General features: G+C 29.8%; 1 protein-coding gene across 1 annotated transcript in view; it reads left to right on the top strand.

The window, feature by feature from the left end:
* The first annotated feature begins 7241 nt into the window (after positions 1–7241).
* Positions 7242–17613, top strand: part of LOC107452433 (laminin subunit gamma-1) — a 74788-nt gene continuing 64416 nt past the window's right edge. Inside the window, exon 1 of the mRNA XM_071185638.1 lies at positions 7242–7794. Coding sequence (XP_071041739.1) covers positions 7347–7794 — 448 coding nt within the window. The 5' untranslated portion in view covers positions 7242–7346. The remainder of the gene's footprint in view (positions 7795–17613) is intronic.

The raw sequence follows: 17613 nt of genomic DNA, 5'->3' as shown, positions 1-17613 counted from the left end.
TAATACCACTGGGAAAAATTATAATGGAAAGGATTAAAAGTTGGCAGGGATGTTACATCCTTAGATTGTTATACAGAACTGCTTACTTTTTTTACTGATAAAAAACTCATAACTGTTAACAAGTTGCGTAATTACAAAATAGCCACTTTCCAGAAAAGTTTAAACACTGGTAGAAAATAGATGGAACAAAATGTTTAGCTAATTGCCATCGACCGACAATTTTTGTAATTTGAATATTTGTGATACAACTGGCCATCTGAAACCTTAAAATTGTAATGAAATTAAATCCTATAAAATTTACTCTAACCGTTTAAAGCATTTGTCACGACTTTTTAAATTTTCCCACGTTGTATTTGCCTCGGGTATTTCACTTCTATCGAAATCAATAGTTAAATTACAATTTTTTTGGGGGGGGGGGAATTACACCTTTGACTCTTACTTGCATGTCACTTCAAATTTATTCTTAAACCTCTTGGATGTTAGTTTTGTGGTAAAAAAAATATTATTTTAAAAGCCTGCTTATCTTGCTTCTTATAATATTTCTCCATACTAATTTAAAAAAATTTAATTATTTTTAACATTGAAAATTTATTTTTAACTTCAAACATATATTTTTTGTTGGTTCAGATTATTGTCACGTACTAAAAAAGCTAAATCATATTTATTTATCACTAGGTTTATTGATTTAAAATAGGTTCATTTAAATCATGAATTGCTTTTTAAAAAAATTATTAATTTAAATAAAATTATTTTGATAAAAAACCACCATTTTAAAAAATGCAAAGAGATTTTTAATATGAGATTTTTTTATATTTCTTTCCATAGTTTTAAATAAATTGATTGTTACTGTTCCCTTTCTAAGTTTCAATAAACAAACTTAGATTAGTACTTGATGTATGATCAACAAAGTATGATGTATAGATGATAGCACTTTTGAAATGACATTTTAGCCCTTTGCACTCCGAGTACTTTAATATGCTTTTTAAATTAATATGCTCTTTAATATGCTGTAAAATAAACACTGATTCATTTAAAGTACATTAAACGTAGTACCATATTTCTACACACTAAATTCTAAAATTCATAAAAAAAATGTAGCTATTAATTATAAGACATACATATTTTAAGTTTTAGCTTGGAGACTTTCGATGTTTACTCAAAGGCGACATCGGTGTACGATAGGTCAAAAATCCTTAATTGGGTATTTGTAACTCGAGAAGAAGAATACGTTATATGAATCATTTGATTGGGTCTAATCACGTGGTTGTGCTTGACTGGTTAAAGTGACACCATTTGGGCTTAGTTTATTATCACGCAGAATCAATTTTTGGATACCTGTAATTTAATTGGATGAGCCATGGTGGCTCAGGGGATAGAACGTTCGCCTTCCAATGTGGTGAACCTGGTTTAAATCCCAGCAATGGCTGGCCAATACGAATTCCGCACCTAACTGTGGTTCGTCCCGACCACAAGGTTGATATAAAATATCCTCTGTGGTAACCGGGGTGAAAGCGAGACGGAAAAGAGAAAAGGCTGGTAGTAAAACCATTTCTGTTATAGCTAGTTTTCGTGAGGAGTTTACTTCTTCTTCTTTTTTTTTTTTTATAAACTATTCAACAATATCAACTTTATCTTGGAAAAGAAGCAGTTTTATACATATATGCTACAATAATAAAAGAAATATCTTGATAGTAATAGGCATTTTATTTCTCTCGAAATTTTTTTTTTAGAATTAAATGTCCTTCGTACCAGTTGTTGTTCTTTTCCGTCTTGTTATATAAGGGCTTTCAGCCATGAGTGGTAGACGGAACAGTCCCTTTGCCGTCAAGCTAACCGTGGGAGGTTTTCGTTGTTTTCCTCTCCCTGTAACACAAATGCGTGTTAGTTCCATCAAAAAGTACTCCAAGAAGGCAAATTTCTCCCTATACTTGATCCAGAAGTTCCATTGTCATCCGAATTGGGCTCAAAATTACAATGCTACGGAGTTGAACATTAATAGTCGTTAACCCAAAATTGGGTCTGCTGTTTAACGACGGTTATGAAATATAAAACAAAATTTATTTGGATACCTATACCTGTAAACCATATCACACAAGCGTGTCGTACCTGCTGGACTTCTGAATCGTTACATAAATAAAGGTAACGATTTATATACAATGACGTCGCTTACAGAAATAACTTGCACGTAAGGTAGGAGGGGATTTATGAATTGCTCTCTTAGCTGAAGGATGAAGGGGTTTGAGCAATGTTAACGCAAGACACTAAAATCCCCTCTGTTTCATTTTTTTCTAAATGTATGAAAAAGGTAACAAAAAATTTCGAATTTCAAATTTGAAATAAAAATTTAATTTGGGATAAAAAGGAAAAAAATTCCTTCTAGTAGTTTCAGAGATCAAAAGTTTTGACCCCAAATGGTTCGTAAGGGAAATTCAAATCAAAATTTCACAAATTAAGTCAAATTGTAAATTTTGTTTTATGCAATGTTACACCTTTTATTATTTTTTATATTTTATAATCGCCGTTGAACAGCCGACCTAATTTTGAGTTTAAGTCTTGAAGTGTTCAACTCGGTAGCCTTGAAATTTTGTACCCAATCTAGAAGACAAGGGAACTCCAGGATCAAGTATTAGAAGAAATTTTGCCTTCGTGGAAGACTTTTTGAGGGAACAAGCTCGTATTTGCGTTACATGGAGAGGAAAACTACGAAAACCTCCCAGGGTCAGTCTGATGGCAAGGGGTCTCTAACCCATGATCCGTCTACCACTGAGGATATTTTACATCACCACTGTAGTCGGTGCGAGCTGGATGCGGAATTCGCATTTATCAGTCATCGCTGGGATTCGATTTTTTATACAATCAGTTTTGAAGTTTTCATACCACGAAAAACGAAATGAAAATGTTTTTAGTAGATATGAATGCTTCAAAGTATGTATATTTTTACAAAAATTTAGCTACCACTTTGAAAGAATTTCTAGGTCGTGCCTAATCAGGTCTGAAGAGGTTATATATGATCTCACTTTTTCATTAAACAGATAAAGTGGAAATGAAATTTTTACATTTATTTTAGAAAATTTAAGCGTTCGTGTTCATCACTACAATTTAGATCGATACCAACTTCTGCGGCCATTCAGAATTTTTTTTTCGTTGTGGTAGTAATATTTATAGGTCAACGTAAAAATCTTTATCTTATCATTTAATCTATCACGACAAATAAATAAGTCTAAATTATTTATATAACATATATTAGATAGGATAATATACCTTACTTTATTTAAATTCCCCCACCTCATTGAAACACCAGAAAGTTCAAGTTAAAGATGAAGGGGAAAAGGGCCGCAAGCGGCCTCAGGCATCACCTCCTACATCAAGAAGCCTCCACACGGTCTTTTATAAGTAGTCCGCGCAAACTGTTTAAAAAGTGAACCAGTTTTGCGCATGAACCCAAAATCTTTTATAAAAGTAATTGAGAGAAATGTATCTTACATATTTGAGAATTGAATCTGTAGTGGTTGACAAATGAATAAGGCAAACCAATAATATTCATAAATAAAACAAATTTTTAGTCATATATTTGCTACCACTTTCTTATTTTAACTAGATTTTGCATTAAGTGACTTATTCTGAAAGTGGGCATCCTTCACAATGGTCTGATCGGACTACCAATAAAAAACCGTTCAGTTATAGGAGGCGTTACCTCAGGTGCTCAGATGATTAATGCAGTTCAGTTCATTTAATACCGTTAGTATTATTATAAGACTACCACTCTCTAAAATATTTCTCAGCAACCGTACAAGTATTGAAGTCGAAAGACCATTTTAAAATTTGAACTATCTCAAATATTTTATAGTTACGAAATGTGTTGTTAATTTTAATACGAGACATTTCTATTATCCCCATCGTTACTACAGTCAACTCCGCTGAAGTTGACGTCACTGAGCGGTACAAGTATGCAAGTAGAAGTACAAGTATGCACATTGCTTGTTAAGATTTCTTATTATAATTCCCGCTCAAATATAACACACAGAAGTAACCTGTAACTTATTACTCATACGTGCTAGATTACAGGGCCTGATTATCGTCTAGGCCCAATAGGTATGGGCCTAGGGCTCACAGTTTCTGAGGGGCTACAGAAATTAGTAAAAAGTCCTCAATATTACTATTTCTTTTAAATACTGAAAGAAACAGTTTTTCTCAAAAAATGAATTTTTTTTAAAATTTTTCTTTATATCGTGATACAACCAAACTTACTTAACCATTGCACTAATCAAATTAGAATGTAAGGTGGGCTAGCTTTGTGCTCGCTTAACTAATGAATTATTACAGCTTAAATGACACAGCAAAAGTTCATGATAGTTCTTGTTTATGGTCACCAAATGTCTTTAACTATTTTTATTTGAACATAACTTTTTTTTCTGCTTTCATATACATTTAGCAATATTTAAGAGCAAACGTTAATGCTGGAAAAGCCTATTATATAATAAGTAGAAACAGATATTACTACAGAACAGGATTTTAAAATTCGCATAAAATTATTTGCTGAAAATACGTTAAAAAAAGTTTTTAAAAAATCTGTTGTATTGAATACTTTTAAATGTATCAATATTTTGGGTATAATTTTTTCATTGAACATGAATTTAAATTTTTTTAAATGTGCTATTCTTAAATAAAATATTATTTAAATGTGTTTTTAATTTTCTAAGATATAATTTTGGCTCTTTTGAATAATTTTTGTGTGTTGAAATGCATTTTCTAATAAAAATTATAATTAATAACCTTAATATCTTAGAATACATAAAGTTATCGTTAAATATAATGAAAAATGGGCTAGCTTTGTGTTGATTTAAGTATTAAATAAAAAATAATTACACCTTGCAGTAAGAAAATAATTCAGCTAATCAGTGACTTCTAGCGAAAATCACAACTATCAATTGTTTGTGGTTAACAAACTATTTTTATTTTGATATAACATTGTTTTATATTTTGCTTAAATATATAGATGAGTAAACTTTATCTTAGAAAAATAATCTTCAATCGCCTGCTTTCAAAAATTCTTAGAATGTTTCTCTTGAATCATCCAGTTCAATACATTTTTTTTTATTGTTTGGTCTACTTTTGAGTAATTTAATTCAGTAAGGGATCCGAGAAATTTGGTGGGCCTTGGGCCGGACTTTGTCTTGATCCTTATTCGACTTAGAAATCATATTAAACGCATTAAAAATATACTTTTGGTGGTTTTAATCTAATTTTCTAAATGGAATATTCATTTATAAGCAAATGGAGTATTAGACTGAGACAGCTTAAAGCAGATTGGGGCCGTTATACCAAATTCTAACATTAAAAGATTAATAAATATCTTGCTTTAGTTTAATTTTTTTGCAATTAATTATGAAATGATCATAAAAGAATTTTTTAACAATGGATTCTAGTGTTATGCAATTTTTAATTTTCTGTTAAATATTTCTTTTTGTTATACCTTTTTTTTTGTTGCTATAAATAAATATTAACTATTGTATTAAATATAAAATTGCAATTTTTGCTTTCAGTGTATGAAGCGGAGTAGATTACATGTGACATATAACAAATATTAATTACAATTATATAAAATAAAAAAAATATTAATATTTATTTAAACTAAAAAAGTATTATACATAAAAGCAAAATATAATTCCTAATTTATTTGATTGACAGGGTATAATATAGATTTTTGATTACAGTAGATAATTCAATACGACACATAATAAGTGATAATTACAATTATTTAGATTGAAAAAAATATTAATAATTATAGATTAAGAAATTACAAGGTATAATATAGATATATGATTACAATTGATGATTCAATATGACACATAAGTAATAATTACAATTATTTAGAATAAAAAAATATTAATAATTATTTAGAATAAGAATTTACAGCGTACAGTATACATATTTAATTACAGTCAGGCGTGAAAGCGAGACGGAAAAGAGAAAAAACTGGTACTAGAACTTTTTCAGTAGTAGATAATTTTCGGGAGGAGTAAATCTATTCTGAACAATAAACAATTCACTGATATTAATTTATTTTTCGGGGAAGAAGGAATTCAATATATAAAATGTATCCGCTAAAAAAAAGAATATATAGTAGCTATGGCTACTTCAGTGATTCTCAACCACTGTGCCGCGGCACTTTTGTGTGTCGACAAATATTAGAAATGATACAATAAAAATTATAATGCTTTTTTTTATTACGAGTAAAGTTTAAATTAAAGAAAAGTATATATATGTATAATGCATTTTATAATTTTTCCACGCTTTAGCAGCGCGAACATCTTTGTTGGCGATTGTCTTGTCTCTGACTATCTTAAAATAAGAAGGAAGTGTTTAAATTGTCTTTGACAATTTTAAAAAATGTTGAAATAAGTAGGAAATTAAATGATTATTAATTAACAAAGGAAAGCAAGCTAAATACTAACTTTCAAACGGAAATAAAAGATAATCATCAAAGTAAGCTATGCAATTAATAGTTATAAAAACAAATTAACAAAGGATAACTAACAAAAAATAAGCTAACAATTAATAATCAGCAAAAAAACTAGTTAACAAGAAATCACAAAATAATAACAGTTAATAGCTATAGAAAACAAGCTAACAATTAATAACTAGAAAAAAAAATGTTTTTAACTAATAAAAAACTAATCGAAAGAAATAATTAATCCCTTTAATAAACATGCCTTTGTAGTATATTATTTCACATTCAAAATTATTATCATAAACTATTTAACACACTGTATTATTGGTAAGTAAACAACTTTTAAACAAATATTTTTCATTGTACGCCGTCAAATTTCGAAATCGTTAAAAGTGTGCCGCCCCGAAAAAAAGGTTGAGAATCACTGGGCTACTTCATTATTCCCGAAAAAAAGCTAAAAACGACATTTATTTGATACCAGTTTTTACTCTTTTCCGTCTTGATGTATATTGAATTTCAGCTCTGTTATCAGTATATTTAATTTGATGCATGACAAGTATTAATTTCAATTATTTAGAATAAAAAAAAAATAGTTACAAGATAAATGCAAAATACGATTTCTAATTTATTTGATTGACTGGAGGAAGGCTGTGCTTTTTCGTGACCCCTTGCGTGCACCGATACTGATAGAAATAAAAAGTTATTTTCCATTTTTTGCCATTCGAAACTATTTCGACTTCGCCAAAAAAAAAACTTTTTTTCTCCCAATCACAAACAAACCAGCAACCCTAAAGACATTCAACAGTCATACGGCGATAAGTAACTTTGCTCACTACGGCGATTTTTCTTTTACGCCGCGAAGGGCCAGTTTGGAAGTGTGGTCCGAACTTGGAAGATGGCGACCATTAGTATAATGAAAATCACTCTTTTTCGGTCGGGGTTAATTTTGTGGGCGTTGTCCTTGCTACCTTATTCCCGCTGTCAACAAAAAGAACTGATATTTACAGATCTGCATAGCCCCAGAGACACTCAAAGTCGATGTTATGACGAATTCCGTCGACCCCAGCGTTGCATTCCTGAATTTGTGAATGCTGCCTTCAATGTGCGGGTGGAAGCGACAAACACGTGCGGGACGAGGGGCCCTACGGAGTACTGTCTTCAGACAGGGGTAACTGGGGCGCAAAAGTCATGTGAGATCTGCGATGCATCCTTCCCCCAGTTAGCGCATCCTCCGGATTATTTGACAGATTTTAATAATAATGATAACCAAACGTGGTGGCAGAGTGAAACTATGTACGAAGGAATACAATACCCTAATCGGGTGAATCTTACCCTAGGTTTAGGTGAGTTATTAAAGATTTCAACTTATTTTTCATAATTAAAAATTTTTTTTTCCTGTCAATTAGTTTTTCTGTTAAACATTTTTATGCTTGTCCAATAAATTTCAAAATGCATTTTACAATGCTGCCTAAAATTTATTATCCATTATCGTTATTAATACATAACAGTAAATAATAATAATAATAGTTATGATAATTATTTAAAGTTTGAAATTAAGTTATTAATTATTAATTCATAATAGTATTTATTATAATATATTTTTAAGCCTTTAATTATTCTTAGGTAAAATTAGTCATAATTTTTCCTAGCTTGAAAAAAATTACGTTATTTCAAATTTTTTGGAACAAAAACGTTTGTTGCATATATTTCTTAAATTATGAAATTTATTGTAGTGATTTGTTTAAAACTTCTTATTAAAGATTTCTACTTATTTTTCATAATTTCAATTATTTTTTTTCGTATCAATCAGTTTTTCTGTTAAATATTTTTATGCTTGTCCAATAAATTTCAAAATGCATTTTAGAATGCTGCCTAAAATTTACTATCCATTATCGTTATTAATAACAGTAAATAATAATAATAATAGTTATGATAATTATTTAAAGTTTGAAATTAAGTTATTAATTATTAATTCATAATAGTATTTATTATAATATATTTTTAAGCCTTTAATTATTCTTAGGTAAAATTAGTCATAATTTTTCCTAGCTTGAAAAAAATTACGTTATTTCAAATTTTTTGGAACAAAAACGTTTGTTGCATATATTTCTTAAATTATGAAATTTATTGTAGTGATTTGTTTAAAACTTCTTATTAAAGATTTCTACTTATTTTTCATAATTCCAATTATTTTTTTCCTGTCAATCAGTTTTTCTGTTAAAAATTTTTATGCTTGTCCAATAAATTTCAAAATGCGTTTTACAATGCTGCCTCAAATTTACTATACATTATCGTTATTAATAACAGTAAATAATAATAATATTTATAATAATTATTTAAAGTTTAAAATTAAATTATTAATTTTAATTATCAATTCATAATAATATTTATTATAATACATTTTTAAGTCCTTACATATTCTTAGGTAAAATTAGTGATAATTTTTCCAAGCTTGAAAAATATTACGTTATTTCAAATTTTTATCAATTTTTTGGAACAAAAAACATTTGTTGCATATTGAACCAAGTACTAAACCAAAATATATTGTAAACCAAAATACATTGTAGTAATTTGTTTAAAACTTCTCTTTGTATCTATTTATAATTATTTTTTTCTTCTTAAAACCATTTAATAGTTCTCGAATTTATATATGTATAAAAAAGATGCATATTTTTGTTGAATAATACCAGATTTCTCATTTGCTTTGTTTTATGATATTTCTCTCATGCAGTGGGTTTACAAAATTTAACTATAATTATCATTAACAGTGATTTTTATAGTGATACTTTCTTTGTTTACAATTCATAACTTAAACAATTTATATTCTATTTAAAATTATAATTTCTTAGAGTTATTTGTTGGTAAAATAATAATTCTCATTTGTGTTTAACCCAATTTATTTTTATTAAATGTTTATGAAGATTTGTAGAAATGCCTTTTAATAATAATTGTTTTTTTTTTTTAATGAGGAATTATAAGCTTTTAAAAAAAACTGTAAACACTTTTTTTACAACAAAATCATCCAAACTTGTTTCTTCTGTTAGTACCCATTCATTTTTAACTGAAAGGTCTACTGTAAGGAAACCTTTAAAAAATAAATTAATTAAAAAATATGTTGGAATTAAAATTGTATGGATAATTAAAATTTAATGATCTGCTAATTTTCTGATTCTTTTATATGAAAGCCATTGATTTTGCTACTATTTATTATTATTTGTAAGTTATAATAATAATTAAAAAATTAGAACCTAGAGTGAAACTCATACCTTCATATATTATAATTTTTTGGAGGATAACTTAGGGCAGTGTTTCCCAAACTAATGACTTTTTCGTACCCTTTCTAAATTTTTCGTATGACGCTGTGTACCACTAATAAAAAAATGAATGTATTTTTCCAAAAATATGTTTATTTTTCTTTTTTGGTACAACGTTTTTATTAATACTAACCAGCGATCCATATTCTATGTTAGAGATAAAAATTATATTTTATAAAAATAATCAAAATAAATCAAATTTATTACAAACCTTCATTATAAAAAAATTGCACAAAAGTTAAAAATCACAACTGGCTAATGACACCACTCATTATTAACTGTTAACTCTGCAAAAAATAGCCACTAGAAAAATACATAATCGTAAATTTTCATGGCTAGCTTTGTTTTTAAATAAAACTTTTTGAAATTTTCATTTGTTACAAGATATTTCGCAAAAGAACGCGTACCCCCACTAAACTGTTCCCGTACCACACTTTGGGAAACACTGACTTAGGGGAAGAATTTTTTTCTTCCTCTTTTTATGCAAGTATTTGACCTTCTGAAATTGGGGTGTGGGGATTTCAATTTAGAAATTAGCTTTGTGTGAAAAACTATCAAATTTTTTAAAAATTATATTTTTTGGTTAATTTATTTTTTGTCTGAATGTACAACTTCATAAAAAACGTATAGGCTTATAGACAGGACCTTACCTTCTCCTTTGGAAATTATGCTTAAAATAAAAAACATATGACCTTGGTGTATCACATCATAAGTAGAAATATATTATCGCTCAGGGCTGAAAGTTACTTAAAAGACTTTCGAATTATTTTAACATATTTTCAAGTCCATAAAACTTTTAAAAATTATGTATAACTGAATTTTTATTTCACTACCTTTGAAATATAGTGAAAAGTTAAAGCTTTCGGGTTTCTAAGCATGTGATTACCTTTTTCAGAATTTCTCAAATAACTAATTTTATTTGAAAGTTTTATTAATTTTAAAGTTCCTATTGTACAGTGTGGAAAAAAAAAGAACGGATCACACTGAATAACTTTCGATCAATTGATCGAACTTTCATGATCTAGGATTCAATCCTAATGGTTTGAGATGGTGACTACAAATATGCTATATAAATCGTGCAAACGATATTTTAAGTTACGAAATCAGACACGAAAACCTATTTTGCCTGAATAAACATGGCCTTTCTTTTTGATTAATTATGATTTCTGACCCCCAAAATCTGGTTCAAATAGTTTGTTTAGGAGAGTGATACAAACTTAGGACCTTTTAATGTTAATTTTTGCATATTTAAGTCGTATCTTGAGATATTTTTAAGTGAATTTAAAAAATTTAGCACTCAATTATAAAATTCGTTTATCCGATAATAATTCCGTGGAAAAAATAGATTTTTGTGAATATTTCTTATTTTATTTAATAATATAACCGAAAAAATTTTGGATTGTAAGTCATAAAATTTTTTACATCATTTTAAAAAACGTAATTTTACACGGCAAAATTTAAATCGGATCATAAGAAATCGAATTTTAAAATAGTCGTGTTCTTAAACATTTGATTTCTCAGGAACTATTCGATCGATTTGGCTCAAATTCTGCATTCAGTCACGTACAATTGCATACTTTAAAATGATGTAAGAAACTATATGCTTCACATTTCAAAAAAATTTTGTACTATTATTAAATAAAATAATAACAAATATTTACCAAAAGTTTTTTTTTGCATGGAGTTATCTTTGGATAAACAAATTTTATAATTGTGTGCAAAGGCTTTCAAAATGCGCAGGAAAAATAAAAAAATAAAATAGCGTTCTCTTAAACAATCTATTTGGATCATATTTCCCTGATTGCGGATATTTTGGGGGCGAAAAATATCGTCTGCGATGGAATCCTAGAACATGAAAGTCCAATAAATGTATCAAAAGTTATTCAGGGTCGTCTATTTATTTTTTGGCGCACTATACATTTATCAATAATTAAATTCAACAGTGTTTCACATTAAAAATAACTGCACAGCTATACAGAAATTTCTTTGTTGGAGATCAGGAAAAAAAAATTAAGAAGATAGTTTGATTTCCAATCGTATTTCTTTCATATTTATCAACGGTTTAATTTGCTGCCGATCCCGGCAATTTCCCTTTGCGAAAAGTTTCCGGTGGTTGCTCTACTTAGATATCGCCGGATTTTCGATAAGCTTGTTTTTAGTTTAATAACGTTGGCGTCCAATTCACACTGAACATTTCTTCCATTATCGTTTCATTTCGGATTTATTTTTTTCACTGTTAATTAACGTGTCATCGAAGTGACCAAGCGTACGATTTTTTTTTCTTCTTCTTCCAAATACGCTCGGCATCTCTTTTCTTTGCTCTTTAACCTCTTTATTGTTTCTAGTAGAATTCGAGCATTTCCTTAATAAAATCGTCACGTAAGAAAATGGTTTCTATTTCAAATTGCGGCATTTATTCGTACTTAGATTTTTTTTTTTTTAAATATCGTGTTTTTCGATTTTAAAATTTAACTACTTCAATAGAAAAATTCAAATATTTTTTTTAAAATTAATAATATCAGTTCATTAATAAAGGTAATTTAATAGTTATACGAAACTAAACTCAGTGGCGTGACAGTCCATAGAGGGCCAAGGCCTACTGTGCCCATTTCAGTTTTCTTGACCTTGGGCTCTGGGGTGCAGGAGCAGATAAACGCCAACTTGCTCCGCTTTGTAAAATAGTATTTTCTAGTGATAGTGAAATTTAAGTTATTTTTAGTTTAGTATTTTTCAATTTAAGTAATTTTCCCACCACTAAATATCAAAAATTATAAGTATCATCTAAAATGCAATGTTGAAGCATCAATCTATCGGTTACTCAATTAAAAAGTAGGCGTAACGAATAACTACCTTAATAACCTTTAACGAATTTTACTACATAATTTGCTACCCCCTTATTAAAACTATTCCAGAAAGCGGAGCAGTTGGCATCTCTGTAGATGTTCCGGTTAGGTGGTCAGCCAAAAGCGAAACCCCCAGTGTTAAGTTCCCAAGCATACTTGGTACTCATTTATCGACCCACTGAAGGGATAATAGTTGTACTAAAAAGTCTTTTTACATGTTTGTAAATAGTTAACATTTAATGTACTTTTTTTTAAATGTTTACTTTTCATAACGTGTGTTTAATGAACCCTGCCTCGCTTCCTTTTAAAACAGAGTTCTTAAAAAAAAAATTGCACAGGTGTTTTAATAAAAAGTTTAATTTACAGAAATAGAGAATTGGTATCATAAACAGGGCAACGATGTAAACTTGCTCCGCTCTGCAAGCAACTTATATCTAGCTATAACGAAATGCAAGTAAAGTTATAATAATGTAAAACTGTAGCCCACCATCTACGTGGCAGCTACTTATTTAATTTTAAATTAGAAATCGAGGCACACTGAGAGAAATGCATTTGTAATATAATAAAAATTTAATTTCAAAAAGAGAAGTGGTATATACTGATTTCATTTTTTTCTTTAAATTTTGAGTTTATATTTGTGGTGAAATAGTAGCTATTTTAAATATTCAAGAAAAATCCGTAGTTAACTTGTTAGAGATCACGATGTATGATTATTTGTCCATTTCGCTTTAATATTTAAATCAATTATAGGTAATGCCGGTCAAAATTGTTATGAATGCATCGTAATAAACAAAAAGTGGAATATTAATATATAAACTTAACTACTACAGCGATGCCATCTTGCTCCGCTTTGTAAAAAAAGTATTTTCTAGTGGTAAAAAATTTTTTGTTATTTTTAGTTTAGTATTTTTATTTTAATTAATTTTTCTATTACTTCAAATCTAAAGACCTTTTTTTTTTAAATTATAAATTATTCATCATTACTTACTTTCACTCGGGTTATCTATACAGTCCTATAGAAAGAACTCTCCTCGTCACAAAGTCTAAGGCTGTCTGTTGCCTTGGAAACGAGAAATAGCACATTTCAAACAGGGGAGTTTATCTCTCCCCTGATTTCATTGATACCTGTCCCTCAAGTTAAAACCTGTCTAAAATATAAACCCAACACTCTTACTTGAAATAGTAAAACCGCCTAACCATAGTCAGCGCCACTGCTCCAGGCGAATGGCGAGAGGAGTTCTTTACATAGACACATTATGCATATTTTAACTGTTAAGAAAATCTTGGTAATCATGAATGTTTTATCTTCTTTAAAACGAACTTCTTCCTTAAAACGAGCTATATTATTATTATTTTACCAGATTTTGCTCTTTCTCATTTTTGTGTATATAAGCTTTTGCATTGATCAGGATATCATAGTTGCCAACCCAGGAGTCCTAACTCCTAAAAATACATGAAAAGTTAATGAATTAACAATTACACCTAATGTGCTTTATTTTGTTTATAGTTATAAATTTCGGAGCAAGATTATCAGGCAGAGTTACCACTTTGCACCGGACAGGGGATAAATATTATCGAGTGGTAGTTCTTTTAATGTATGATTCTTGGTTTAGTATATTCGATTTATTAGGTTTTTACTCACCACTACTAAATAATTCAAAAACTTACGTGATACGCCACTTTGTTACGTACACGTTTGTTAAGTCGTGTTGAGCCTTGTAAAAAGTTGGCAAAATTAACCGAAAGTCTGCAAATTTTAGTTTGTATAACTCTCTACCGTTTTTTAATATATATTATTTTATTTTACGACCGTCGTTGAACAGCCGAACCAATTTCGGATTTACTTCTAATGTTCTTCAACTCCGTTGCTTTGTAATTTATTCCCCTATCCAGAAGACAAGGAAACTCCTGGATCAAGCATTGGGACAAATTTACCTTCGTGGAGGACTTTTTGATGGAATTAGCCTACATTTGCGTTACATGGAAAGGAAAACCTCCCACGGTTAGCCTGCCGGCAAGGGGACCAACCCATGATCCATCTACCACTGAAGATAATATAAGTCAGCACTGTGGTCGGTGAAAGACAGATACGGAATTTGTATCTACCTGCCATTGTTTTAATTCTATCCCGATTCACCTCATTGGAAGGCAATATCACCTGAGCCACCACGAACGTTTTGAAAATATTTTATTTTATTTTTATTATATAACCGTTGTTGAACAGCCGACCCAATCTTGGGTTTACGACTACTAATGTTCAACTCCGTAGCCTCGTAATTTTAAACCAATCCAGCAGACAAGGAAACTCCTGGATCAGTACCCCCCAGAGATATGATTTGTTATGGGAACATGAAGGACTTTGAGACTCGACAGATTTAACGTGTATCAGTCCACGGGGAGTCTTCGGCCGGCAAGGATCAAACCCACGACCTCTTGGACATGGGCCCAGTGCTCTACCAACCAGGCTATTCCTGCCCTTTGAAAATATTTTGTAGAATCCATTGCTTTTATCACGTTTACACAATTGCTTTAATTCATTATATAGTGGGATAATAAAAATGCCATCAAAGCAAATGAAATTTAATTGGTCAAGAATAAAATATTAACGCACCAAATTCATTACAATTTTGAATATTGTAGAAAAATCTCCGAAAATGGTAGAATGTGGCAAGTATTTGATATATTAATTGCATGGTTTACGCTTATTACTTTTGTACTAATGTGGTTTACGCTTATTACTTTTTTTTAAAGTGGTAGATAAACAAAATTAATATCCATTTGGTATAAACAAATGTATGCCACCACTTTTTTCATATGAGGTGTTTTCCATATGTAGAGCATTGCTGTTAGTGTGTTCAAAATAAGAAGATTCAATAATGCCAATGTTTCGCTTTCTTCCAGCATTTTCAAGTCTTGGTTAATTCTGAGAATACTTTGTTGACCTGATGAATTTACATTTTGTAATAATTAGAAAAGCGTCTTTGTGTTTACTTTAGCTACTAATTGGTATTAAAGTATAAAAACAACATGATTTCACGGCACTATACAGACTTGGACAGTATTAATGCATTTGGTAGATGCGATTGCCATGTTTACCCCAAATAAATGTTAAACTTGAAATACTTAATTTACCAGTCTTTATCTTTTAGAAAGCGGATATATTCCGAAATTTGAACAGGCGTTGATATGGATAAAAGCCTCACTATTAGATAATAAATTAGAATTAACACGTTGAATGCTACGTTAATTTTACATGACCTGCCCGTCCTAAGGCTCCTATACTATCAGAGCTGACCTATCAAGCAATATTGGAGCAAACAAGTTCGCAAGTTAACGTTATTTTAGTATTCGTTATGTTATTACAGAGATGCCAACTGCTGCGGACAAGCCAAAATAATTTAAAAAATGGTAAATAACTACAAAGTAAATTTTGCAAATAGTTGACAATATTTGCTTGCTTTTAAAAATGTAAAGCATGTTATAAGTACTGTAAAGTGGTGAATTATTTGAGCCTACGCATTGTTAAGAAATAGTGGAGGATTAAAATCTACTAAATCGAACTTAAGGAACCAAGAAATACAATTAATAAACTACCACTTGAAAATATTTATTCGATGTGCTTATGTTAGCTCTTTGCTCCAACAATAAATGATAAGTCGGCCTGTCTAATTCAGGGGTTTTAGCCCGTCCGGTCACAACGGTAAATAACTACAAACTATATTTGCAAAGATTAGACAGATTTTGCTAGTTTATTAAGAGGTTTAGTATGACATATTAAGTGGTGAATTATATAGGTAGAAATAGTGGTGGATAAAAATATACTTAATTGAATTTATTAAACCAAGAATCACAATTGATAAACTACCACTTTAAAATATATATTTGCAGTCGGGAGTAAGTTGGCATCTCTGCGTACATAAATAAAACTATTTTTGTGTGTCCTATATAGCATTAATTTCTTCAAACCATTTTAGTAACGATAATAAGATAAAAATATTAAAAATTTACTCGAGTTATGAGCTTCTAATAGTCTTGGCTTCGCCGGTGACCCCCATTGCTCTATGAACAAACTCAGCCCCGTTCACCGGTGACCCCCATGGCATTCAACGTGTTAAGTGGCATTTTAGATTCACAGGTACGTTTTAGGTGCCTATTCTAGAGTACACATCTGCCACATAAGTCTACACTCTTTTAAATATTAGTTTAAATTTTTCCAACAATTTAACTAGAAATAAAAGAAAGACTAACCACATGTACTTGATTGTAATTCATGAGATCATATAGCACTTTGATTACTTATTTTGATTACTCATGCTTGTTTGTTTATCTGTGGATCTTCATAACAATTATGAAAACGTTAAACTATATTTTACATTATTACACTAAACATTACTTTTGGATTATTATTGTCTGTTTGTTTTTCTGGTGGGTACGGTTTAGGGAGCTGGTGGTATGAATTAAGGCGGACTGGTTTCCTAATTCGTACCACTTGCATACCTTGCAAAAATAATAAATTTTTATTACTCACTACAGAAATATTATTACCAAAAAATAATGTAAGTAGCTGAATATATGTATTTTATTGTTAAAATATTACAAAGGTAATTTTTAGAGATAAAAGTTAGAATGTGATAAGTGGTACAAATATGGCCAGCTCTCATCTACTTGATTTTTATTTTAATATATTTAAATTGAAAATTGACTACCTATTACATTTAAAAAGTTTAAACATGCATCAGTTTAACATGCATACAGTTTAAACAGAGCTAGATGCCTACAAGGAAAATGAAGTACTAGAAATTACCAGAGGTCAAATTTCGGTCGAAAAAGGTGATGCTCTACTGATGTCCTCTTCTCCCTTGTGATGCCGGTTATGTTGAATTGATGCTGATTATCCTGAACTTTACAAGGTGAGTGATACAGATTTTGATCTCGTCAGATTCTGGAGTAGGGAGAGATAATACTGTCAACTAGCTATTTTGATGTCTGGATTTTGAGCCCGCCA

This window comes from Parasteatoda tepidariorum, chromosome 9, assembly GCF_043381705.1.
Source record: "Parasteatoda tepidariorum isolate YZ-2023 chromosome 9, CAS_Ptep_4.0, whole genome shotgun sequence".
Classification (NCBI taxonomy): domain Eukaryota; kingdom Metazoa; phylum Arthropoda; class Arachnida; order Araneae; family Theridiidae; genus Parasteatoda; species Parasteatoda tepidariorum.
Note: the sequence above shows the minus strand (reverse complement) of the source record. Positions and strands in the feature narration are given on the sequence as shown.